At 41.9% G+C, this 27,174-nt stretch overlaps 1 protein-coding gene across 1 annotated transcript in view; it reads right to left on the reverse strand.

Moving 5' to 3' along the window:
* The window catches only part of neo1a (neogenin 1a), a 162,519-nt gene that overhangs the window by 45,527 nt on the left and 89,818 nt on the right, over positions 1-27,174 (reverse strand). The window contains 3 exon segments of the mRNA XM_054610588.1: positions 4,849-4,969; positions 5,115-5,269; positions 17,280-17,416. Coding sequence (XP_054466563.1) covers positions 4,849-4,969; positions 5,115-5,269; positions 17,280-17,416 — 413 coding nt within the window.

A 27,174-nucleotide genomic window follows, 5' to 3' on the forward strand; every position in this document is an offset into this window, starting at 1 on the left:
TCTTTATTGATTCCAACTACTGTGCATGTGGGCTGGATTTAATTAACTTAAAGCAACTACAAGAGAACTTTCTGTTTGTGTTGATTTTGGTGGGCCCTATGGACAAAAGCGTAGTGTTTCCATGATCACCACTGACTTGTGCCGTTAAGATCTTTATCTAGCTAGTGCGTGATTATAGTGCTATAAAGATTACGTTCAAAATAAAATTTCTGTAGAGAAAAATCTCCTCCTGCCCCTTTTAACTAGCTAATGTAAAGAATCAGACCTGGTGATTTAGGGATTAAGAATAACTATTGAGAAACAGCCAATCTTCATGGTGATGTTCTCATTTGCTAATGTAGGTCATATAGAGGCCAGACATTTCTTAGCCAGTTAAAAAATATATATATATATAAATACAATTGTATGTAAGAAATGATTTTACATGATCACTTTTCATCTCTGTGGTCAAATGTAATGACTTACAACAGAAACTCAAACTAGAACTACTACACAAACCTCCAGCGTGCTCAAAAAGACGACGTCTGAATGTGGCAGTCTTACGAGGGACATTAGGAGGCGCTTACTTGGCCCGCAGCAGACAGCTTAATTATGTCCACTTTTGGCATTGGTGCTCTTATTTACCCACATCTGTTTGCAACTAGCTGACCCATATTGCACATGGTTTTGGAATGTTGAGTAAAATTGTTCGAGACTGCAATCTGAAGTCCTATTTTTGACCTCCACTCCCCCAAAAATCTGTTTTTAAGATTGCTGAAGAAAAATGAAAAAAAGCTTTCTTTGCCCTTTTGCAGACATTTATCCCTGTGCTAACCCATTTTCATAAACTGCGTCGGAGTTTAATGCCAAGAGTATTGATACAAAGCACATATTTATATAAATACCTGTCAAGATACTGCACATATGCTAACAGCTGACAGCTGACCTTTTTTTCCCCCCATTCCAAACATCCACAAGTGGGAATCATCGGTGGAGCCACATTTAACTGCAGCTGGCAGTGTCAAGATGCAAAGATTAGGACGACTAATGAATATTAGCCAATTTGCAGCCACCGGGTGTTTAGATGCAGTTCACCCCCATTGATTTCCCTGTTGGGTGAAGACAACTTTATCCCCGTGGCAAGTCCCTGGCTTATCTCCCCCGACAGCCAGGCAGCCGACAGACAGACGAGGTGTGTGCTGGCCCCGATTCAAGCCGATTCAAGCCCGGTAAGGTGTGAGCGGGATACCTGACGGAGGCGAAACACACAGGGGCAGCAAAGAGCGGGGAGGAGGGTTTGTGAACGAGTGGGTTATGAAGTGGACAAAGATGTCCAGCTGTGAGCGGGTACCCGTACAGGGAGAATATTCAAGCCAGCACAATTAACACAAAGCCCGGTGTGTTGGATTACAGAAGAGAGCAGGTGGCTGCGAAAGACGAGGAGAGAGAAAGTGAGAGGAAACGGGGGGAGAAAGGTGGCAGATGGCTGAAGGATCGTATGTGTCCAGGAGGAGAGAGAGAGAGAGAGAAGAATACAACAGAGTGGAGACTCTGTCCGTGAAATATGAAGCCAAACGGTAGGTTATCTTGGCTTAGCATAAAGACAACTAACATAGCCCCTCTGTAGTAGAATACACATTATATCTTGTTGTTTACACACACATGATAGAACATGTTTCTTGGTGAATTAAGAGGTGTTGGTATGCACATTAACCATTAGACAGAGCCAGGCTAGCAGTTTCCCCTTGATTCCAGTCTTTGTGCTCAACTAAGCGGCTGTTGGCTGTAGCCTTATATTCATAGAGAGCGTACTGTATATGGAGATTGGATAAAACTTTACTTGAACTCAAAGAGATTCATTTCAATCTCACATCGCCGTGCACACAAAACACTAATAGCTGTGGAAAATAAGATGATTTCAAACATATTCTCATTGATTCGCCTCTGCACCGCGACGCTACACCTCTGAGATAGGAAATTACTTTGACACAGTGAAGCGAGCATTTGTGGAGAGTGCTGCAGTGGATGTGTCTGTACAAGCAGAGGACGTCAATAATTTACAGGGAGAATAAACAGCATCGCTGCGACTTCAGTTGTTTTCTCGATCTATCCTCGGAGACTCAGATGACGATGGGAGAATAAACTGATGAATAAACAGGAAAGTGGAAAACTTTCTGGTGGTGAGTGTGTTTGGATTAAGTATCACTGCGACAAAGACAGAGGTACACACTTTGTGTGATATGCTTGGATTAGACAGAGATTCATTTTGTCAAAGCTCCGCTCAGGCTGGACCCGCGTTCAAGGCCAGCTGCCGCAGTGATTCATCCCATTTATCTTCAACTCAAACAAAGAAAAGACTTGGGGCCATGTAAAGTGGCCAAACCCTTATCAATGGTGGCAAACACAAATACACAATGAGCTGCAGGTCATCATTATTTCTGACTTACTGTCCTCCAATCAGAGGGGATGACACAGCTGGGGGGCCACCAGTTGGACACTGCTACGCTAATCCATTAGCCACCTGCTTGAGGCGGGGCGGGGGGGAATTCACGCTTGATTAAATTTCGTCTTCCTCACCAAAACGGGAGAGTCTGAGTCAACAGTAAAGTTCAGTAAAGATTCATAAAAAGCAACTGATTTGTTCTGTGTTAGGATCGTTTTACATTCACCCCTCTTGCCGTTTCATTGCTCCTCCATTTCCCACCTTGTTTCATTTAGATTATGCGTTTCAGTGAAATTGTGTCTTGGTTATCATCTTAAATTTCTTGTTGTTTTCTTGTTTTGTGGGGAGGTTTTTTCCCCACCAGCCCCGTGGGTTAGACTATGATCATTATGACCGAGCAAATTATCTCAAATTGAAGTTGTATTACATTTTGTCCAAAGATTAGATGTAATGAAAGAAAATTACCTCGAGAAACTATGATGCTGAAATCATTTCCCACATATTTCCGGGGGCACTTATGTTTTGTGGTGCCCCTAGCCACTGTGTTTGGTGTCTGCTTTTGTTGTACTCTGCACTCAGCAGCTCCACTCATGGAGCTTAGCATTCAATCCTATTCTTTGGCTTTGAAGGGAAATGTACTGTACAACAACAGAGACTATTCTCTGCAGCTACCCAGGCACTCTCACTTCACCAGCTTATGAGTTCACGTTGAGGTACAGTTCGGCCTTTACAAGTGGAAGGACGCTGCATCAAAGCGCAGGCGTTGTTCCTTTAAAAACATTTCTGTATCACTAGATGTGGAACGGACTGAGAGCGAACCGAGCATCGTTTGGCCCAGATATATCTCTGCTCCCTTACAGTCACCTCTGGTTTAACAAGGTCCCAGTGGTTTCATTTCACCGTTCACTACACACTCTCACACCTCAACAGATGTGCACGGCCTCTGGCGTCCATCTAGGCGTTTATAAATGAGGCAAACTGTATGGAGAGCAGAAGACCCACGCTATTACCAAGCTAGCTCATCTTTTTCAAGACTTTGTTGAAAGAGTATTTCTGAAACTTTCTGAGCTAGAGGTATCCTCTCCTGTACTGGTATTCAAGCATTTTAACACAGATAAAATAATGACACTTTTTGTTAGCATTCAAGAGCTCAAGCTCCCATGACTGTGTAATCATGAGTATCATTGTGGTAAGACTGCTGTTGATGTTTTTTCATTGTGCATTCTCTTGACAAGCGGCGACCTCGCTGACCACAGTTTAAATGACTGTATTGTTAGTGTGTCCAGCTCCGCCACCAGGCTCCCGGGCTCTGTGATAGCTTGTTATTAGCATCTATTTTGTGGCATTTCACATGGGCTGATTGGATATTAGCAGCAGTGGGTGGATCGGGTCCTTTTCTCTGCCTTTTATTCAGCAGAGTAGCAGGTTGTGAGGTCAAGTCCCCCTCATATGCTTGATGCAGCTGAGGCTAATTTACTGTAACATGAAATTGCTCGTGAACAGATTAGCGTTGGGTTCTGTTGGGAGACACGGCTCCGAACAGCAAGAGAATTGAGCCTTCTATGTTGTAGTTATTAGTAGTTAAACTGCAGACAGCACACACAGTTCTCCACCAACAACAGTCTCAATTCACCGAGAAGCAGTGCAGCTACAGGACACAGTGGGCTCTATGACTTGTTTGTATGTTCCTAACCTTAAATGCACTTTGCCCTTTTGTTCTTTATAATCATGCCCAACACAGAGCACATGTGGTAAGACTGTTACACAGTGAACAGACGCCTGCATTTACAACTTAAACTGATCAGTAGGGCAGCAACAACTAATCGATTAAAATCGGTCACGAGAATAGTTCTCAGTGCATGGCTTCATCCCCAATGTTGATTTATTTAATTTAATTTGTAATAGTGGTAAAAGAGCGTTTTACAGGAGGACTAAGTTTGTTTATATGGAATAAATAAAAACACTGGAAATAATTAAATGTATTTATTATTTGTTTTTTATCCAATTAAAGATGGGGTGAGTAACATTAAAGGCACCAGCAAGTATGCTAGCTTTTTTAAAATTATCCAACAGGAAAAAAAAAAAACAGTAAAATGTTGCCAACTCTTTTCTAAAGAGAAAGTATCTACCAGCACTAGCTTTTAAAGTTGCAAAATCTAATGAGAATGTAAAGCCACTCCCTCAACATTATCATTATGAAGGTAAACAACAAACATGGCCATTGTTAGTTCTCGCAGCTGTTAAGCTGGCAGCTTTTGGAAGACTTGGGTGACGTACAATGATTAATCAAGGTGGTAAATCGACAGATTTGTTCGTTGTAGTCCTACTGATCAGACCGGATTCATTTTTTGATTTGCTCCTGACTATTATTCAATTACTGAAGAATTGTATCAATTTTGTGTATTTGTCGTCTGGTGAGGTCGTACCGTGATCGAGGATGATGAGCTGGGCGCTGGACTGGATGTTGCCCGCATCGTTTTCCGCAAGGCACTGATAGAAACCCTCATCGGACTTGACCAGACCCAGAACCTGCAGGTTGTGCTCCTTCTACAGAACAGGAAGGAAGAAAACAAATACGAGCAGTTAATAATGTTAAGACACATTTTCAACCAATCTCTCACTCTAAATTAATAACAATGTCGTCAATGCAGAAAAGGTAGAAAGGTGCAACTTTAGTGCCGACTTAACTTACAATTATTTTGAAGTAGTCACTGGGGATGACAGCGTCTCCGTTCTTGACCCATTTGACAGTGGGAGCCGGTGACCCCGACACCTCACACTCAAAGACGATGTCCATGGACTCATAGGCATAAATGTTGTCCGGCCGCTTGACAAACTGGGGAGGAACTGTGGAAACCAGATGAGAAAAGGGGAGTCAGAAAAAGTACCAAAAAATATAGCATTAAATTGATTGTGAAAGTTTGCGTGGCAATTGACTAAACAGTTAAAGCAAAGCAGCAAATTAGAGATGACTGGGGGAAAAATTTAAAGGAATAACCAATCTGTCAAAACTAAATAGGCTCATTAAACTCCAAGTGCCAGGAGAACCAGGAAATGAACAAGTCCAAGTGATGCCATGCCTCCCCTTCAACTGCCAAATACCCAGTAAAGGGAGGGTGAACAACAAACAGCATCTCTCTAACAACAGCTTATCCAATTATTTTTCTGTGCCCTTCACACAACTGCGACCTTTTCAGCAGATTTGATATAAAAAGGTCCAGTAAACCCCTGTTCTTATTTATCCAAAAACAACAGTTACTTTGGTAGCGGTGCAGCGTGTTAGCATGCCACGCTGGCTAAGCCGAACACTTGCAGATCTCCCTTAGTCCCTTTAATGAGGGCCAGAGAGGAGTTATTTGATCTGCTGGGGCGATACAGCGCCTCATCAATCTGTCCCAGAACAAGGTCACAGGGAGCGCCGGGCCCGGGCCTCGTCCTCTCTCTGTAATTGGACTGAATGTGTATGTGAGGAGAGACATGTTGTGCATGTGTGTGTGTGTGTGTGTGTGTGTGTGTGTGTGTGTGTGTGTGTGTGTGTGTGTGTGTGTGTGTGTGTGTGTGTGTGTGTGTGTGTGTGAGCGCCCCAACTGCCTTTGCTGCCTCTGTGCATTCTCTTGATAAGCGGCGACCTCGCTGACCACAGTTTAAATGACTGTATTGTTAGTGTGTCCAGCTCCGCCACCAGGCTCCCGGGCTCTGTGATAGCTTGTTATTAGCATCTATTTTGTGGCATTTCACATGGGCTGATTGGATATTAGCAGCAGTGGGTGGATCGGGCCCTTTTCTCTGCCTTTTATTCAGCAGAGTAGCAGGTTGTGAGGTCAAGTCCCCCTCATATGCTTGATGCAGCTGAGGCTAATTTACTGTAACATGAAATTGCTCGTGAACAGATTAGCGTTGGGTTCTGTTGGGAGACACGGCTCCGAACAGCAAGAGAATTGAGCCTTCTATGTTGTAGTTATTAGTAGTTAAACTGCAGACAGCAGACACAGTTCTCCACCAACAACAGTCTCAATTCACCGAGAAGCAGTGCAGCTACAGGACACAGTGGGCTCTATGACTTGTTTGTATGTTCCTAACCTTAAATGCACTTTGCCCTTTTGTTCTTTACGATCATGCCCAACACAGAGCACATTTAAGGGAGGAGAAGCACAACCTGATAGAAAAGTCAAACAAAAAGAGATAGCAGTGAGCCATTCCCACAAAATGATTTCTCTGTGTCCTCATCTAAAACGCCAGCAGCAGCAGCACCTGTGTGTGTGTGTGTGTGTGTGTGTGTGTGTGTGTGTGTGTGTGTGTGTGTGTGTGTGTGTGTGTGTGTGTGTGTGTGTGTGTGTGTGTGTGTGTGTGTGTGTGTGTGTGTGTCCCCTTTTGTTTTATAACTCTGGAAAAACAGCTGTGGCTTTAATTAACATGCAATTTTGAATAGCAAATGAGATAATAAAGTGATACTGTTCCATCACTTAATGGTTTAGGCAGCAATAGCAGTTGCGATCATGTAAACCAACAAAACAAAAAAATCTAACTGGATGCTACTTCAGAAATTAACTGTAGTAAAATACAATAAACTGTTTAGACTTTTTTTTAATATTGAGAATATTTCTTTGTGAAGGTTTAGCGCTGGTGACGGCTAAATAGATACCTTTACTTTCATTTTGGGGCGCAAGTGACACACATGACCCACCGTTAACTGTTCTCATCGAGTTTCCTTGCTAGCTATATTTATATCCTCATACAGTAGGCTTAACTATTAAATGTCAGCTCCGTATTCATGCATGTCTTCAAGATTGTCAAAAAGTATTTAGAGAAATAAATCTCCAACAGAGGACTTGCGTACAGTAGAAATTGCAAATCTCGAAACTTCACAAATTACCAAATTGAAGTTTCTCTTCAGATTTGATGCTAAATACAATATGAAAAACCTGCAGCTTTTCAAAACAAAAGCCTGCTCTACAGTAACTTGCTCTTTCTTTCTGCGACCACCAAAATGCCGGTCTTCCAATCACACAATGTAGCAGAATACTGAAGCCTTCCCTCGAATCTCCCTTAATGAGTGTCTAGACTTTTTCTGGGAGCTGCTGCGGCGAATATTGACGACTGAGACAAGGATGGAAACGAGGACGGTGATGCTTGTGGACTGGATCACTGAATGATTGTCAAGACAGCCATCACCCTGCTCTGTGTGTGTGTATGTGTGTGTGTAACGGTGTTTCCTGCAGCAGGATGTGTGAGCTGTGAATAATGTGTTTCACAGTGTGGTGTCCCCTGGATATTTGCCTGTAGTCGCTGTGCAGCAGAGGCAGGTGGAATCCTTGGTTTACTTTGGTGTGTCAGGGAGGCGGCGTAAACACACCAGTGAGTCTGTGTGTGTGTGTGTGTGTGTGTGTGTGTGTGTGTTTGTGTGTGTGTGTGTGTGTGTGTGTGTGTGTGTGTTTTTGGAACCATGTGCGAATATGAATAATTTCATGTGTGTGCATACTTGTTTCCTCCCATTATTACTGATGCTATATTCAGTACATCATTGTATTTGCTTCCATCCCTGCCAGCTCAATGTGCAGGGGTACATTTTTATTATGTTTTGCTGTTTGTTATACAACTGTGTGTGTGTGTGTGTGTGTGTGTGTGTGTGTGTGTGTGTGTGTGTGTGTGTGTGTGTGTGTGTGTGTGTGTGTGTGTGTGTGTGAGAAGAAGTGCCTTCTTATGCATGCGAACATATGTTTCTAGTACGTCCATGCTGTCTCAATCTGTGCACGTTCATGATATTCATACGGGGCTTTGCATCACATTGACATGCCTTTCTGTCAGTATATTTATGTGTGTGTGTGTGTGTGTGTGTGTGTGTGTGTGTGTGTGTGTGTGTGTGTGTGTGTGTGTGTGTGTGTGTGTGTGTGTGTGTGTGTGTGTGTGTGTGTGTGTGTGTGTGTGTGTGTGTGCAGAGCCCCCTAGTGAGGTTTGCCGGTGACAGGATTTGATGGTGACTGGTACCCTGTGGCTCTCTTTGTATCTCTCTCTCTCCGTCTCTCTCTCTCTCTCATTTTTAATCTTCCTATAACTCCCAGTTTATCTCTCCATCTTCAGCCTCCCCCTCCCCTCTCTCCGTCTGAGCAGACATGCACCATTTATCTAAAAGCAGTTCAGACGTTTGGAACCTATTGGACTGAGCAATGAGTAGAAATGCCTAAATATACTGGCATTGCTTGGGCGGTGGGGTGGAGGAAGCTTTCAGGACTCAACAGAGGGTGGTTTTTGTGCGTGTGCGTGTGTGTGTGTGTGTGTGTGTGTGTGTGTGTGCGTGTGTGTGTGTGTGTAGGGACAACTCTCAGTGCAACATGTCTGATGACCTTCCTTAATTGGCTGTTTACTGCATGAAATATGTATATGCAAATAGTCGCATTTCAAAAAAAAGGATCCAGAGGAGCGCTAACAACGCCAGCTGTTGTTCCACTCAAAACAGCCCTGAAGTTACTGTGAAAAACACCCAACGCTTTGTTCTCAATAATAAGTGATGCATAACAGGACAGTGTAGACACCAGTGGGGTTTTTGACCAGAGGTACTGCAGTATATGTTTTGAGCAATAGGCTCCTGCACTCTTTGTTGAAAACGCAGGTTGACCACGATGCACATGGATGCCGTGAACACAGGGGACGGCAGGATAAACATGCTGCCTGCGGTGTGAGAGGTAGAAGACCAAAGGGATTCAGGATTCAACAAACTTTAGAAATTATTTTACGTTAAATCATTATGAAGTAAGACAATTTTAAATGCATTGGTTCAGTGCATGCTTGATTGATTGACAGGTGTCTAAGCCTAACAGACTCTGCAATGCTTTGGTTGCTCGCACGTTTCTCAGCATCAGCTCTGCTCTATAGGATTTCCTGGATCCATTAACTGACAAAAATGCTGATAAAGAAAGTGACACATCCAAATCCCGGATTAAAAAAAAGATATGTCCCTTCACAGACATATTGAATGACGTCACATTAATACGCCAAGTCCATGTTTTCCTGCACTCTTTCCTACAGACGCACAGCTGCTCAACTCTATAAGCTGGAATGCGTCCAAACAGGCCGACTTGTATTGGAACATAAATACCACTCGCTAATGAAAGGGAAATCCAACAGAGACAGAAAAACAACAAAGGAAAGGCAGAAACAAAAGAACAAACAAACATCAAGACAAAATATAAAAGAGGGAGAGCAGCCGAAAAGAAAAACTCCAAAGCCAGTTCTTCGGAGCCGGTATTATGTCTCTAGCCTGTAGCTTAGTAAAAGAAGCTTTAATGCAGACTTACACTGACTCCAGTGAACTGCTAAAAGAGGGCCACAAAAAGGTCATGTGAGAGTGTCTCACTGCGAGCTTGTTAAAACAAAACCCCGTAGGAAACCTAAAGGGATTCTGGGCAGATCGCTTTACTTAAAGCTCCTCTAGCAGTGAGGATACGCTGAATAGAGAAATACTAAAAGGTGGAAAAAGTCTAACCGAACCGATATTAGTGATAAAAAAATAGTGAAATATCAAAGTAAAAGAATCAGAAGAAAGCAGCTGTATCAGTTTGGAGAACTTTTGTCTCGTCATGAGTCAAACGCTGAGAGAGACATCTAGACCACGGCAGTCATCTATTAAGTCCTAAATTAAGATTGCTATAGCTGAAGAATCCAAAAAGACATTTTCCTTCTCTGTGAGCTTGGCCGGAGTCCAGTTAGCTTCATAAAGTTAAACAATAGCTCTCGGGCAGTCAGGGTTTACTTTGAGGGCAAGTGGAACTCGGACTGAGCTAATTACCCGTCCTGTTCCTCCAAAGATAACAGCTTCACTCTTAATCCCGGCCAAAACAAACAGCCTCAGCAGCAAGGCATGGAAGACGCTTGGTGTTTGCTTTTCCTACTTATTTGAGGAGAGCATAATGTTCAGTAAGAGAGGCAGAGTCACAGAGAGGGAGAGCTCAATCTTTGGTTTGTTTTTTTGTCGACTCACTCTGATGGTTCTCAAATTACAGGAATTGAGTGAAAGCAGAAGCCTGAGATTGTCCATGAAATGCTGGAACAAAGCTCGGTTGATGGTTTGGTTATGGCAGAGAGAGAAGTTCCTGGTGCTTCCCCTGCACACTGCCTTTACTTCAGATACATTTCTCAGTCGACCAGAGCTCTAAAACAGATTATTACAACTCAACCTCCTACTGGAAGTGTCCTGAGAACATGAAAAAAAGACCATTCACTTGTACGTTTACTTTAAAAAGTGCTATTTATGTCAGTTGTGGCGAGTACATGGCAAATCTGATGTATCATCACTGCATGTAGTTTCAATCAGACCTAATTATTGTCATGCCAATGTTCTTTCTTAAGGGAAAGCTTATTTATAAAAAATAAAAAAGACAACATGCTCATATTTTAGATTTTAAGTCTTACATTTTTGAAGTTTTTAGTGGGTTAACTTCAGCAGAGCTTGAGAAAAAGAAGGTTATTCTGTCTTGAATACTGATGCAGTAACAGTTTTTGTAAAGTAAAAAAAGTTGAATGTATTTTAACTTAAGAACGACAAATTGCTGTAACATTTCCCTAAAGATTGTGAACAATCACTGTAATAACGGGCGTCTTCAAGACCCACAAAAAGTGTTTCAACCCATCACCAGAATCAAAACTTTCCTGAGCAGTGACACCAAACCAGCAACGTGGCGCTGAATGACTCAGTGAATCAGTTTTACCGTTTGACAGACTGGTTGATGCTGTCAGAAGCTGCTGCCAAATCAAACTCCTGTTGAGACGGGCCAAGCTGGACCGGGTTTCCAACAGCAGATGAAGCAACATGGGACGGACTAACGCAACGGCTCTGGCAGAACAGAGCACTTAAGCCGTGGTTACACTTGTCTTCTCAATTTTACTTGAGTCATCCAATCCTGTCACGATACATTAACTGTCACGTCTGTGTGCTTCCGACATCGGATTTCGCCCACATTGGGATCCGATCAGCCGTCATCGCATCATCTTCCCATCACACAGGATTTTTTCTCCAGAACGAGAACAAAGAGAAGAGAGGAGGACATCCAGGGCTAGAGTCCAACTCAGACCTGCTGTCTGAGTCCTGTTACTGCTGATAAAAAAACTTTTCCTGCTTCAAAATAAAACCTTTTAAACAAGAGCAGTCTTTTATTGTGAAGATTTTATAGGAAACGTTGTTTATTACTGTATAAAAGTAAGTAAAACAAGTCTACTAACACTGCAGGGAAGAAGAGTAAGCAGCAAAAATAACGGGGGACTTTTACTGTGAAAGAAACTGTGAAATATCCCTATCCGATCAGACAGGTCACACCGAAGTGTGGACACGCATACTTGTATGCGGACACCTCTGAGTTCCGGTCTGTTGCATTAGATCACAAAAGTCGTATTGAAGAGACAAGTGTAACCACGGCCTTAGACTCAGTGTAAAAACACCAGACACGCACACAGTACTTTCATGTTCCTTTATCACGTAGATGTGGCTGTGGTTGAAATAAAAAGCAGATGAATGCCGAAACACAAGAGAAGGCGTAGACGGGAATCAGACAGAGACACCTCCACACACCTATCACCCCACTGGCTGCGATAACACCCTCTATGAAAACAGGAAAAGGTGTGTGTGTGAATCTGGGTGTTGCTTCCTTTCAGATTAGCATCCTTTTAATAGCTAGATGTAAAGTGTCTTTATATTTCGGTCAGGATGTCACTGCTCTGTGACGCTGCAGGGAGGGCAGGAAGATGAAAACAGACCAAAATATATCCATCAGATCTTTATCAGATCTCTAATTCTTCCACGCGCCGTTTAAAACAACTATTCCTGTCACGAGCTGGGAAATAAGCTTTGAGCAGAGTTCAGAAAAAAAAAAAACCTCCATCCCGCATTTTCCACTGATATGTTAATAGACGCCACACACGCTCCGACTTTTGTATAGTTAGAGTTTTCATAGTTTTATAGTTTTTTCTCGTTGGAACAATGTGTGCTGCCTATGGTATGTAGATGTGATATAAAACCAATGTGTTACTCTTCTCTTGTAACAAAAGAGTAAAGAAAAAGTTGGAACATTGAGCTGAAATTCAGCGTATCTAGTTTTTTTTATGTTTTTTTTATGTTTCTGTCTATTTTGGGCCGTTTCTATAACGAGTAAAAACACTCCTCTCGTCTGTGGTTATAAATCCTCAGCCCTTATAGCAAAGACATGAAACTTTTACAGGGGGCAGGGATTTCCTGTATGTCAGCGCTGCACATGGAAAGAACAATTAAGTTGATGACATGATAGCATGGGGGCCCTTGATAGATGAGGGGCCACTGACTGGGAGCCCCATAAAACGGGAAACATACATGTTTGTGGAGAGACTATTTCGGTCCTGCAAACACACACATACACACACACATACATTACAGGGTCCAGGTCTGGGTGGTGCCCGTGTCACGCAAGACCATAATCAAAAGCTGCTGCCTCCTCTGGCCTCATTTATCCTCCTGCCAGCTCTAATAGAGGGTGAGGCGTCACAGCAGAGTCATCCTGAAGAGGACACACCCACATGTACAGTAATCAAGCGATCCTACATGTGATATCAAAAGGAAAGGATGAGTTCAACGTTCTTCTTTAGAGTCTGACATTCTTCAAAACCGGAGTTCTACTGTTGTTAAGGAAGGTTTAGCTTCACTACAAAGCCAGATTGTGTTTGTGTCTAAACATTGAGAGGCTCTAATCCTCGTTATCTCACCGGCACTTTGATTATATTTAATAAAAAAAAAAAAAGATATGGCACACACTAATCTGAGATACCTAGTGCTTATTTTTGACAGCCACTGACATTATCTCTTCTTCTGTTTGAACATCATTTCACATTCGCAAAGAGGTATTCATGTTTGTTCAGCTGGTTTTTTCCATGTAAGCTTAGCAGCCGAACATTTTACCGTTTTGATTGCAGGGAGTATATGGTCAATGGAGCATCTGCTATTGTTTGCTAGAAGGCTCTGCCCGAGTGGTTTGAAAGAAACCAACACTTTTTATGTCCAGGCTTTTTCAGGGCTTTTTAAATTCCCTGCTGTAAAAAGTGGTTCAAGGTTCTGATTGGTAGGGTTCCCTTTGAAACGGATAGTCCTGAAGTGTAAATCTCTTGCTAAATTCTGGGAAACTGTTTCCCTCTTACACAGTGCAGGTAGAGACTATTACAACTAAAACTAATCAGATTGTTTCTAAGAGATCTGACTGGATCATACCTTATTTAAATATCATACTTGTGACTCGTCATTATCAGAAACATCTGTGTAATACTAAAATACCTACATTTATTAGGACACTGTGAAACTATTGGTTCAAATTAAGAAAACTGTGTTCTAACAAACAGTATACATTATAAATATAAGGAGACAAAGACCTTAATTGATCAAAACATGTTGGCCTTTTTTAATGATTTAGCCAATACAATATAGTCTTTTTTAATAATTCCTTAAACATTGATACTTGATTTTTGAGTGCCTGGCATGCCTTCTTGTTTATGCAGTTCTTTCCCCCTGTTTTCCAAGAGCACCTGACATCTTTGAATACGGTTAGGTTCATAAAGCAGCCGGTCATCTTGTTTTCCTTTAATGATATACACGGCGCAAGTCACTAAAGCTTATTGATTAAAAGATTAAAAAAAGTTGAAACATATTCTCGGTGGGTGGCAAACGAGGAGACTTAAGTTTACTGAAGAGCCGCCGAGTAAAGATCAACGTTTGAATAATGTTGAGACCATGCACGTGCGGTGAATGCATACAGGTGTGTAGACTAAGTGCATATTTGACCTTGTGTGTGGCATCATTATGTATGCATGGTTGGCAGTCAGTGTGTGTGTGTGTGTGTGTGTGTGTGTGTGTGTGTGTGTGTGTGTGTGTGTGTGTGTGTGTGTGTGTGTGTGTGTGTGTGTGTGTGTGTGTGTGTGTGTGTACACACCTGCTACAGCCCCCGTGCATCTCTCCCTTCCACAGATTAGCACCAGCTGCATCGCAAACCCCTGAGCTATCTCCAGGCCAAACCTAACCATGTTTTACCGCATCAAATCCCCGGCTTGCCCTCTGCATCTATTCGTAAGCACAAACTGTCCAGTGTTTATGAAACGCCACTAACCGTAAACACACAGTTTCTCCTTGTTATTGCGGCAAAAGAGGCCCCAAGGTGTTTTTAGAGGCAGTCAATCGTGGGTCGAGTTGTTTTGATGCTAGTATGGATTCATACCACACACTGATTTGTATGAGGGGGTCTTTTACGAGCGCGGCCACTTCTTGAGGGAATCAATTGACCTTTCAAGTGTCACTTCTGTTGTCAAGGGAGCAAATCAATGCCACAATCTGGTTTTCTTCATGGAACTAGATGAAGTAAATGCAGTTAGGCCTGTGAGTCTACAGCGTGGGATTTAATCAAACGGTTTTACCGTATTACAATGACGGATGTCTTTCAACAATATTCCGAGAGCGCTGATCAATCAATCCTCTACAGTCTTGTCACATTGGAGCTGAGGGCCGGCAGGGGTCGGGGTCAGAGACACCAGGGACTCCAGCAAGGATTTGGGGGACGGGGACGGGGGGGGGGGACGGACTTGAAACGAGTGAAGTCAGATGTCCACCTGTGACCTGATCCGATTTCCCATTACTGTCTACGACTGTCGACTGTGAGCGACGGGAAATGATGAAAAGTGTGGTGGAGGGGTGATGAGGAGATGAAAGGGGATTTGGGGGGGGGGAGATGGAGTCATAGCTTGATGTGGCTGCGTGTGAAATGCAATGAAGCGGGGAATGAGCCTCAGGGTGTTTCCCCCCATTCTTAAGTTATTTCACAGCAAATCCTGTCGACTTGCTTCACCTGGGAAAAGCATACAAGCGCACATGACGTGTGTGTGTGTGTGTGTGTGTGTGTGTGTGTGTGTGTGTGTGTGTGTGTGTGTGTGTGTGTGTGTGTGTGTGTGTGTGTGTTTTTCCCACCAAACACAAAGTCTGACAACAGTAATTACAAAACAATTACTGTGGGTGTGTCTAAATAGGATGGTTCTATTTGAACCGGTAGGAATTTTCTCAGCACGTTCTAATGTGTCGATGTTATTTATGTGATTGTTAGATTTATACAGTAAGCTGGGATATCTAGTGGATATCTGACAATACATACTTTGATATAGCTGTACATTGTTTTCAATTGTTACAGTTAAAGGGATGTGATTTTTAATAACTACCGATCACTAGGGCTGTCGCAGTTAAGTAATTCCCCCTGCAGTGATAATGACTGGCTCAACAGCACGATGTTATTGACTTTTTTTTTTTTTTGCAAATGACTTTGTTTATCCTGATTGTAGTGCTATGCAAGCTTTATTGTTAGGATTTGGTATATTGTTTCAGTTTTATTTTTAAGTTTTAATTGTTGTTGTTCTGCACTTGTAGCCTTCATGTCGGATGTGATGGTTGGTCTTTGTTATATCTGTCCCGCCCCTCCTCCTTTTTGATTGGATGGCTGGTTAAAAAAAAAGTGAATGACCAAAGTTGAACATTATTCAACTCTCGATCACCAGAAAAGGACATGAAATATAAAGCGATAAACGCAGAATAGATGCTCAGCGCCGTCGTCACGCTGCTGCCGTTTGTATAACAGTGTAAATATACACCAATCCAAATAATCCTTGTTAAAGTTCCACATGTCTCACTTCTTGTCACCACATGAGGACTGGGTGGATATAGCGTCTGTAATAAATAGGTTGTTTATGAGACGTCTTCAAAGACCAGTTTTAGAAACACGCCATGGCAAAAGTACTGACCTTGTTTGTGTATTTATTTCAGACCAGCCTCGCACAAATTAGGTTTGCACTTTCAAAGTAGGACTTTGAAAGTGGAGATTAGTCAGCCGTCACTTGGGGAATAGCAGCTGTTGCTTGTGAAAGTGTGATTAAAGCTGATAAAAAAATATGTCTCCAAAAGAATATGTCTAGAATTTTAATTTGCTCATCAACTACTAGAGAATCAGCAGTCTAGTTTTTTACAGAATTGACCCAAAATAAGATGCAGAACCAACATCATTTCTACCTGAAGCCCAAAAACCGACAGTAATTTGTTGTTCCAGTATATAAACACATAAACAGCTCAAAAAGCAAGGCTGATTATTTGATGTACTCCTTACTTAATAATTGAGATTAGTCTGAGGGAATGTATTTGGGAAAAGACACTGTGTGGTGCTTCTGCTGCAGATGTGAACTCGATGTGCTTCTTCTCACTATGTTGTCAGCTACTCTTCCAGTCTCTCCTAATTCTAGTGCTTGTCTTTCTCCTGCCAGCAATACATGCATCTCAAATCTTTCTGCTCTTCCTGAGTGAAGAAGAGTTATGTGAAACAGCATATATCAACAGATACACACACTCCATATGCTACATATCCCTACTTATGCCGAATACATCACTCACTGTCAACACTGCCTCTACCAAAACATTTTTCATTTTTCATAGTGTGCAGTGTATCTCAACAGTTACCTGCCTGTGCACCTCTACACGGTTTGCATGCAAGAAGCACACCTAGTGATTTCATTTCTAACTCAATTGTCAGCGGCTTTGTTCAGGTCTGGGATATGCGTCCTTAGGACATTTAATAAGCTCATTCCCAAACATAATCAGATGAAATGAGAATGGTTTTCAGCTCTCCCACAATGCACTCTCCTAAGTGACTAATGCATTACTTGCCACTTCTCCTCACAAATCTCCAATTGCTGCTTTAATTTAAGCCTAAACAGTCACTTTGCTCCTAATTTATTTCCAAAATGTTTAGATTTGTGTTTCTGGCTTCGGTTTTGATTCCGTGGTCCTAAACCAGAAAGCATACAACGTGGGTGGTTTTTAGGCTACCTTCTATGGTGAGTTGGACCTCGGCTTCGATGGTTGCGTTGCCGTTGTCCGCCGTGCAGGTGTAGACGCCGCCGTCCTCCTCTGTGAGGTTGGAGATCTGGATACTTCCTCCTCCCAGCATCTCCACACGACCCTCGCTAGAGAGAGACAAAGTGGTGGGGTTAGAAATGGAGAAAATGAGTTATGTTACTGTGAACAAGTATTTCCTCCTGATTCCTTTTTTTTTTAAACATAAATAGTATTAATGACCTTTAGGGCTTTGCCACATGAAACACTGTCAGCATCACATGCAGGAGACCTCAGGCCTCAACATCATTTATTTTGACCAGACTTATGAAAGAGGCCACTTCAATAAAGCATTCTCCCTTCCCGTTCATTTAGGTCACCGAGTGGTTAATGTCCTCTGGAGCTCCATGTTCACCTACTAGCCTGAGGATGACTCCACATCTGTCACGGTTTACCAACTCTCTGAATAAATAAAAGATTTTAAAAGCAGAGTCTGCTGTCCTGAAAAGATGCAATTTACATGTATGTCTCTTTTCTTGTTGTCGTTTTGTTTATTTATGTTATAATGTCATCTCTCTGCCTTGTTTACAATGTTATTTATTTTATTGTTTCCTTTGAGTACCTTTTAAAGCGCTATACGAATACAATTATTAAGTTAAAAGTATTATTTTTATTATTATCAAAATTCGTCTTCACGGCCATAATTAATGGTCAGCTCTAGATGTTTGGAAATCTTGTGACATAAACTAATACTTTATAAGAGTGCATGTACTGAACAAAGTCAGAATGAGGCTTAAGCTTTTACCATATTTTATACTGTGTCTCTATCATTGTTACATTGCCTTAACAAATCTTTTATCAGCTATTGATTAACTGCGGTGACATCTACAGAACAACAACACGGCAATCCAACATCAAGGAGACGCGATTCCGACTGCACGGACTCCTGTTCAGCACTGATAAGAGCTATTTGAAGGTTCACAACCCTCGCAACCCATTTTGAGTATGTTCCATCTCTCATGCAGGCTCCAAATACTGTTTACTCGGTTTGTCCCTCAGTTAAATCACGATGAACATTCATCTTTTCATGTATAAAAGATGAACTGCCGCACACATCAGCTGGGGAGGAGCACTAGCTCGCTAAAAAAAACTGAACAACAAGCATCTGAATGCAACATCAGAGTCATGCTTTCCATCAGGCATTTCAGACCGAGCAATCCTAAATATTATTCATGCCAATTTCTATTTACGCCCAATCCAAAAATACAACCATATATCTATTTGTATAGCCTGTTTTTGAACCAGTGATCTCCCTCCATTGTTAATGGTCCTAACTTTGATTCCCCCCCCCCCCCCAATAGGCCCAGGGGGGAGCAGTCTGTGGCCGAGCTCTGCCTTAAATCAACAACCACCGGAGCATGGGAGTAGGAGGTAGAGAGGGAAGAAAACAGAAATCAATAGCTCACGGAGAACTCTGCATTCAGAAAGAAAGAAAAAAAAAAACCAGAGATGGATGGAGAGAAGCAGCAGCATCAGCGGGTCGGCTGAGGAAGATAAAAATTCAAAGAGGGCCACACCAAGTGAGATGCCTCTGAGGGAGATCAGTGCATAATGGTTTCTGCGTGGTGCGAGGATACATGCAGAGGTAAAGACTGCATTGAGGGAAAGCAACTCTATGCTGCAGGTTGGTTTGGTTTTAAACAAACTGCTGACTAGCTGGTGCTTCCACATGAGCTCCTGCTTCTCTCTCCCCGACTTGTTCTGAATTTTGGCAGCAATCGGCCTTTTGAGACCATCTGCTTGTCTGTCTGTGCTGGAGTGGAGCATTCGAGTGGCACTCGACCTGCTGTCACCAAAATCACATCACTGTTTCCCTTGAATTGTAGGGATAAAATAGACTATTAACTTCGGCATGAACCGCAGTCACATAAAAGTACAATAGTCTGCTAACACTTCCATTTTAAGGCGAGAGAGGCTTACTGTCTTATACAGTAAAAACTGTAGTGACTGAAAAATGAGAAACTAGGATGGCAAAATGATATGTACTGAAGATTTAAATGTGATTAGAGATCGCTGCGTTGAAGAGATTTTGGACATTTTCCTCTTTGATGGTAGCGGGCAGCAGCAATGTGCCCCAATACAACCACTCTCACACAAAAGCCTGTGTTTGACGCAGAACTAATGAACATACCGTTTAACCTGCACTGTGCTATAAAAGGTTAATGCCCCGTTGGCATTGTTTACACATGATCAAGGTTTGAAACTGTTCTTCCAAACTGTAATGATTACTCTGCCTCACATTAAAGCTGGAGTCAGCCACATTAGGGAGACCACCAGATGTAATCAATATTTTAAAAAGCACCCAACAAAAAAAAAAACCCATACCAGTGTTGCCAACTCTTTTCAAATGAAAGTAGTTAGCAGCACTAGCTCCAAATATCCCTAAATATCACTAAATCAACAACACTGATAGCCAATCAGGCCTCTTTTCAAAGCCACTCCCCCAAAATCATCATTATGCTGAGAGAGAATTTCAACAAATAAAGCAAAAGATGTTTCTAAAATATATTACCTACCCTAGCTCTAATGCAAAACGTGCACTCTACAATCATGTTGAAAAATGTTGAGATGTCTTGAATTTGTCACCAGTTTCTACAGCAGTCAAGTTAACAGTAATACTGTAAACATTCTATAGAAGCTACAGGAAAACCTGTAATTACCGTCAACCAGTGTTCACCCTTTCATAACAAATCCATTAGTTTGTTGCACTTATTGTCTTCGTAGTAATTTGCTTCTGCACTGTACTTTTGCTCTGGTTTATGCTCTTAGATGCTTGTTTAAGAAAGGAGATGCACTTATGACTTCTGGTGACTAGTAGTTCTCTTGAATACCTATGTTGAATACACTTATTGTAAGTCGCTTTGGATAAAAGCGTCTGCTAAATGACTGTAATGTAATGGAATGTAAAAATCTGCAATGAGCAGGTCAAAAGCACCATGTTGACCCATTCGGACTGACAGGAAACACAAGTTTGACCCCAGATCCCATACGTCAGTCTAAAATAACTTTTGAACAGCAGACTAGGCCGCTTCTGAGGGCAGTAGATTGTATATAAAAAGAAAGCCCACGCAAAAACTCAGCAGGAAGGTGCTCAAGGTGGAGGAAAAGAAAGAGGTAACATAAGTCGGCAGCTGCTTTTTCTTTAACACAGAACCACGGGAAATGCCAAATGTCCATTATGTACATTCACCACATCAGAGAGTAAAGGCTGACTCTGCTGAGAGGCTCTGCATGTCAAATCCCTGCTGAATGAGAAAAATTCTCCTGAAAGACGTCTCCTAAATTCATTGTGCCAGACATTCCTGTAGTTAGCCTCACCAGGACAACTATTCAGACTCTTGGCCTTTAGTGCTGCAAGCGCCATAAAAGGGGGTTTGACAGCTTTCTCTTGTACTTTAAAGAGGAACACACAGCACACATCAACCCACCAGGCACTTTCTCATTCTGTTTAGAGCAAGTCAATCTCACTGCAGCGGCTAAAGTGCTCTGTGGAACAAAGAATGTGTTACTTTTTTAGAGACCATTAAGGAAGGGAGGGAGACAGAGTAGATCGGCTGTAGCTGGAACGGGCTGACCACGCCGCGCGCTGTTGTGAGGGAGCGCTTGTGGTCGTTTAAAACAAAGACAAGGCGTCTGCCGTGAGGATATGAAGGATATCTCCTGCATTAGCTGCTGGGTCCTTGGCGAGACACGCTGCTAAGTAAGGCTCTAATTAAAACCCACATTATCTGTGTTCACCTACAAAGAGCTGCTTAATGAGCTCGCCGATGCCACCGTCACTTCTGTCTTGTTACAAAAAAACAGCAGATGCACACATGCGTACAGTCACACAGCACACGCACAAACCTGAAGATTACAGGTTGAATGTGTCGGGCAGACAAGGTGCATTGATGCTAATTGGCCGTGTTTTTATTAAATCCTCTTCCAGCAGCTACAACTTTCCACATTGTTACAGTTGTAAAAAATAAATAAAAAGGAGGACATACAACGCTGCTGTATTCCAACAACATCCTCCTCCTCCTTCTGATCCGCTCTAGGGTGTAACTGGTCCGGGAAAAAAAAGGTGTTTGACAATGTCCTGTCAACATGAAATAGGTCTCTAACACATTCTTGTCCCCCTGTTCTGCCGTTTGGCTTTTCAGAGGCGGTGGCAGCCACCAAGACTTCAGAGAAGGGCTTTGGGGGGGGGGCAAAGAACACATTTGGTATGTGTGAGTGGTGGCTCAGCCTTCCGTAACACAGAGTGGCGGCAAGGTCAGTCCACCTGGGCGAGGCGAAGCTGCAGATCACTGAGGTAGTATGGGCGGTGTCGTGTGCCGTCACACAGCAATCAGTAGTGCTGTGACGGGGTTTGGGTGTGGGTCAGGCTATCTGCGAGGGAGGCAGGCGGAGTCCCGACTGTCACAACAACAAAGAACAATGAATATATTATTTATGAATAGAGTTGCGATCTCTCAACTTTTCTTTGTTTGGCATCCTTTTCCTTTTATTTTTCTCTCAACGCCCTTACTATCTAGGTCTTAAGAACCCTTCCGCCATCTTTGTACACAAATTGAACTTCCCCCTTTTGACCGAAACACAATCAAAAGCAGCCCCATGAATTTGAATCAAGTTCAAGTTGCGAAGAAAGCAGCGGGATTTTTCAGTTCGCAGCCAAGGAGGGCAGACAAGCTTAAAGACATTCTGTTCTTTAACTAGAACTGTTTGGATTTGAGTTTCAAAGTACGGGGAGACGAATGTGAGCGACAAATGAGAGCTGAAATAAATGTGCGTATGAAAATAAATAATTACATTTTTTAAATTAAGGTGAGAAAAAAAACCCGGTGCCAGAGGCAAAACGTTTTCATGGCTTCTCAAGTGACTCAGCCATGAAAACGTTTTTGTTTTCCTCTGGCTCGTGATGGGAAGCGGCAGGGCCCTCGAGACAAAAACAGCTCTTGCATACCTGACTTTATTTGCTTTCCTTTAACCCCAAGAGTAAACCGATCGTTGGACTAGTGGATACCACAATGAAGCCTGCAGCCCATAACTCGCTTAATATACTTTTAGGTGGCTCTGGAGGGCCAGCGGGGCGCTTGAAGCCCCTGTGTGTCCCCAGCTGAGTCACGTCAAACTTCCAGCACTCCATCGGATTATAAAGCGGTTTAATAGGACACATATCCGCGTAATGTCTGGGGAAGAGCCACATAAAGGCCTGCAGGTGAGTTGTTTTATGCTGCGAAAGACACCGTGCAGGTCCAGGCGGTCTGTGAATAAAGACCCATAATGTCAGTCCTATTTGAACTGTTGCAGCTGCACAGTTTTACCGTCTAGAGCCGAATCACAGTACGTGCATAAGTAGATATTCTTGGAACTGATCGAAAAAATGCAACTAACTGTAGATCGAGCCAACGGCCAATGTAATCCTCTTATCCTCCATTCCTACATGACAATAAACACAACATTATGACAAGAATGCAAAGAAGAACAATGGTTGCTATGACAGGAAACGCTCTTTGAAGAGAGCCTGTGTGTGTATGTGTGTGTGTTTGATGTGCTGGAGACTTAAAAGACATCCAAAAAGGAAGGTTCCCGTGCTCCGCTGCCAGAAAACCATGTTGCTTGTCTTGTTTTCTCGGGTCCCGCATGCTGGCAAAACCCACTCTGCTGCTGCCATCTATCACTTCACCAGTGTTGAAGAAATGTGAGTTCCTAAGCAGAAATCCGACCATATGGGCCTCCTGTGTGCTCTGAAATAATGTGCTGGACACCTGCAGTACTGTACATGCCAACCTCTGTCAATGTGGGAAACATGTGGAGCAGGAGAGTTTCTATTAGTACGCACATGGATCTTAACTCTTTGTTGAACGCTCCTTTCAATTCACGCTTTAGAAGGTAAACTTGTAAAAATCTGAGGCAATCCAATACAAAAGCTCAGAATAAATTCTATGTTTGTAAAAATAATAATGCCCAGTTTTGAGATGCGTTAACTTAACTATATGTTTATAAGATAAGATAAGATAATCCTTTATTAGTCCCGCAGCGGGGAAATTTACAGGATTACAGCAGCATAGAGATAGTGCAAAGAAGAGACATTGTAAAAAATGATTATAAATAAGTAATAAAAGTACTAAATAGGAAAGAATTATTAAATAAGTAAAAACAAATTAAATAAAATAAAATCCACAATAACTAAAAAATATTGAATATACAGACAGAGTAATTATAGTATTGTACAGTGTATTTATTACGGCAATTGTAGTTAACAGTTATGTTTTACTGGACTGAATTATATTTAAAAGGAGTTTGTATAATTTTTGCCCACCACATTAACAAACATGAGAGGGGGAAAATATTAGAAACACAGTTGAATATAATTCAGTCCAGTACAACACAAAAAAACCACCTTTCTACAACAAAGTCAGGCTTCATAAAAGGAAGAACATGTGCAGACCTGTGGACCATTAGATTTTAAAAGGTAACCTAATAAAGTGTCCGGGGAGTTTACTTCCATTCTCACATTTTGACACTTGGATGAAAGGGAACTACAATCGTCCATTATTCCACCTCAGGCAGAAGTCTTTGTACTCTGCGGTGCGAGTAACTGTTGTATTCATCAGCCGAGTCTGTTTTTTCCAATGACATCTGAAACGCCACTAAGTACTGCTGCTGTTGCAGGATGAGAAAGAGTTCAGCATGAGGCGGACATTTGCCATTAACCTCACTAATAGTCACTCCGAGAAGAGGAGCAAGTGAAACTCATAGGCCATTAACATTGATAGGTTGCATCTCTGGCAGGCTGAAAGGTTTGTTTGCACTACCCCGTGCTTTTTACTGCAGCGGCCGTTTGAAAACGACATGACCAGAGCAGAATGGTGCAGTGTGTCCTAAGGTTGGTATGGAAACCAAAAGGTGGGAATTAAAAAGATCAATATTAGTTCCAATGTGTCTGCAATTAAAAGGATGTAGGGACTAAAGAAGGTTAAAGTTCTAAGCAGGGCTGCATAATTAAAAGAATATTAATCTCGAGCACTGTTTTGGCTTTCCACAATCAAATAACCACGATTCACTTAGATACTGATGTTTAATTTGCCTGCTCAGCTCAAAGTAAACTAAGCTTCCTAAATTAAAAACCAACCACCAGCCAGAAAATCAAGATGTTTTACTTTACTTTACTTTACTTTTGGGGAATGTCATGCTGCTGTGTGTGGCCACCTTTGCTTCTAGGAGATGTACTGGGAGCAAGGACCAGTCTTATTTTGATGCAAAGATCTTTACAGTAGCAGAAATGTAGCACAATATGGTAGAGAAAGCATATCTGTTTGTTTCAAATGTAAAAAGCAATACAAATGTTTTTGTCACTAAAATCAATGAATAATCCTGATAGATAATCGTGATCTTAAAATTGAATTGAAAAAAATAAGCCCACCATTTCAGTCGTAATGGTGCATCCCTAGTTTCTTAGTGCACCCCACTTTGTGACTTCACTCAAAAATACAGACTGTTATGATTGCATCTGAACGACTGTTAGCTTGGATGAGTTTTTTAAACGGTTGTGGCATTTGCTCAGCAACGCGGTCTTTAGTAGTAGAACAGTTTCTTCTGTGTGTGCATGCTGATTTGCCAGAGCTTTAAAAATCCTCAAACTGTTAGAAAAGTGCCGGTGGTTTAAACTCCACATCATGAAAAGTGATCAGTTATTCCTGCTGTTAAACTTTATTTTGCGAATAAGCTCTTTCATTGCACATTACAGATTAATTATATATTATTATAATATCTTACCCCATATTTGATCAACTTTACAACTTACACTTTTTGCCGCCATTGATGCCTGCCTATTGAAACACAACTCTGGGACCTGTGTCAAAACATACTTGAGGATTTTAACCAGCAACCACACGTATCGGCAAGCAACCAGGGCTAAAAAATAAAATAATGATATCTTCATATTGACAATAAAAACATTTTTTTTTTTATTAGCTTTTTTTATTATGAAAAAGCAAATTTGGACAACTTACCAAGACTGATTGTGAAGAGTGTAAACTAAACCAACATCAGATAGGGAGAAAGGGGCTGTTTTGGGTTTGATAAGAGGTAAAACTAGTAGGATTTTGATTTAACCTCAAACATTTTTGGTTTCTTATTGTTAATGTGGTTGCATGGACAATCGGGTTAAAAGCCAATTTTCATTTCTTTGCATGGTTGTTCACCCAAAAGACTTCCTATAGACAGAAGCGTCCCTATGCAGTTGTATCCACTCTTGTGTGTGTGTGTGTGTGTGTGTGTGTGTGTGTGTGTGTGTGTGTGTGTGTGTGTGTGTGTGTGTGTGTGTGTGTGTGTGTATTCCTTTCCTTCTCTCACCCCTAAAATCAGCAAGTGGATAATGTAATGTGTGTTTTTGTATGCAAGACATGTGGGAAAGAGGGTTACACTGCGGTCCAATAATAGTCCAACTGCAAACAAATTTCCCACAGCGTGCATCCCTCCCTCTATACACAAGTAAATGCAATATACACAATCATATTTAAATGAAGGCGAGGAAGACAAGGAGGAGAGGAGACGGATTGCTTGGAGGCTTTAGGAAGGGGGTTGATTTACATGCTCTGTCAATTCCCTGTTGCTAGCGGATATGCATAATTCATCCGTTTTATTGACTGCTGGAGAATTCTATTAGGTGATAGAGTGATACTCCCAAGAACAAAAGATGACTGCCCTTTTCATGAGTGTCATCAGGACCAGTGTGTGTGTGTGTGTGTGTGTGTGTGTGTGTGTGTGTGTGTGTGTGTGTGTGTGTGTGTGTGTGTGTGTGTGTGTGAGGAAACCCACGGCCTGTTTCTCTGTTCACGCTGGCACCTGCTATTGATGACACGCCGCACATTTTGCTAAGAGCGCGTTTTCAACATGTTGACTGAGCTGCTTCAAGTGTTCCGTTATCGGTCACAGTGTTGCTGAGCTTAATCAGAATAAATAGGGAGCTCGGCGTCCTTGACAATAGACTTGCTCGGAGCCTAAATTAATTTGCGGCTAGGATCTGGTGAATAAACAAAGCGCGCGTTACAACAGAATAAGTGTAATTGATACGGCAAAATTAATCTTCCATTCAAGATTTGTGGATATACGTCAGTTAAATCATTTCAAACAAGAGAGCATAATATATAGTCTGGGTAGAATCCCCTACAAATGATGAAAAATGATATGTGCGTATTAAAAACAGATTAAGACAATTTTACAGTTTGTAAACATTGATTATGTGCATTAATGTGTACATGCAAGTTGGTAACAGAAGTACGGTGATGTGCAATAGCTTGAAAAGCTATACAATGTCATTAACCGCCAAAGATGAGGAATGCAACCTTAATAAATTGACTTCCCGGATCCGTTTGCTATTAGGGAGTGTCAAGAAGACATTAGCTAATGGCCCAAAATGAAGTGGCCGTATATATATTAACGTATTTAACGTATTTAGTGGAGAAACCTCGGGTGTAACATTACAACGGCGAGAATTTACCAGCAACCACGGACACATTTAGCTGGAAGTCAGCAGTTTATACGGTCACTCAATGAACTGAAACACCTGTAGCCCTGAAACGTTCATGAGCTGTCAGATACTGTGGAACCTGATTCCGCTGTTGGTATATTAATTCTGACACCCAGACATGCAACAACCAAACATTTTGATGCTGCTAATAGTTAGCTAATGTTATTCAATGTTTATAGCTTGCTAGCTCATTTGGGTGGCAAAACTCTACTACTGTTGCCAGCATGACGTTGGCTGTATTAAGACGACCAATATCCTGTCATTCTATCATTTAAAGTCATTGGATTTGGGATATCTAATAGATCGAATACT

Source organism: Anoplopoma fimbria, chromosome 2 (assembly GCF_027596085.1).
Source record: "Anoplopoma fimbria isolate UVic2021 breed Golden Eagle Sablefish chromosome 2, Afim_UVic_2022, whole genome shotgun sequence".
Classification (NCBI taxonomy): domain Eukaryota; kingdom Metazoa; phylum Chordata; class Actinopteri; order Perciformes; family Anoplopomatidae; genus Anoplopoma; species Anoplopoma fimbria.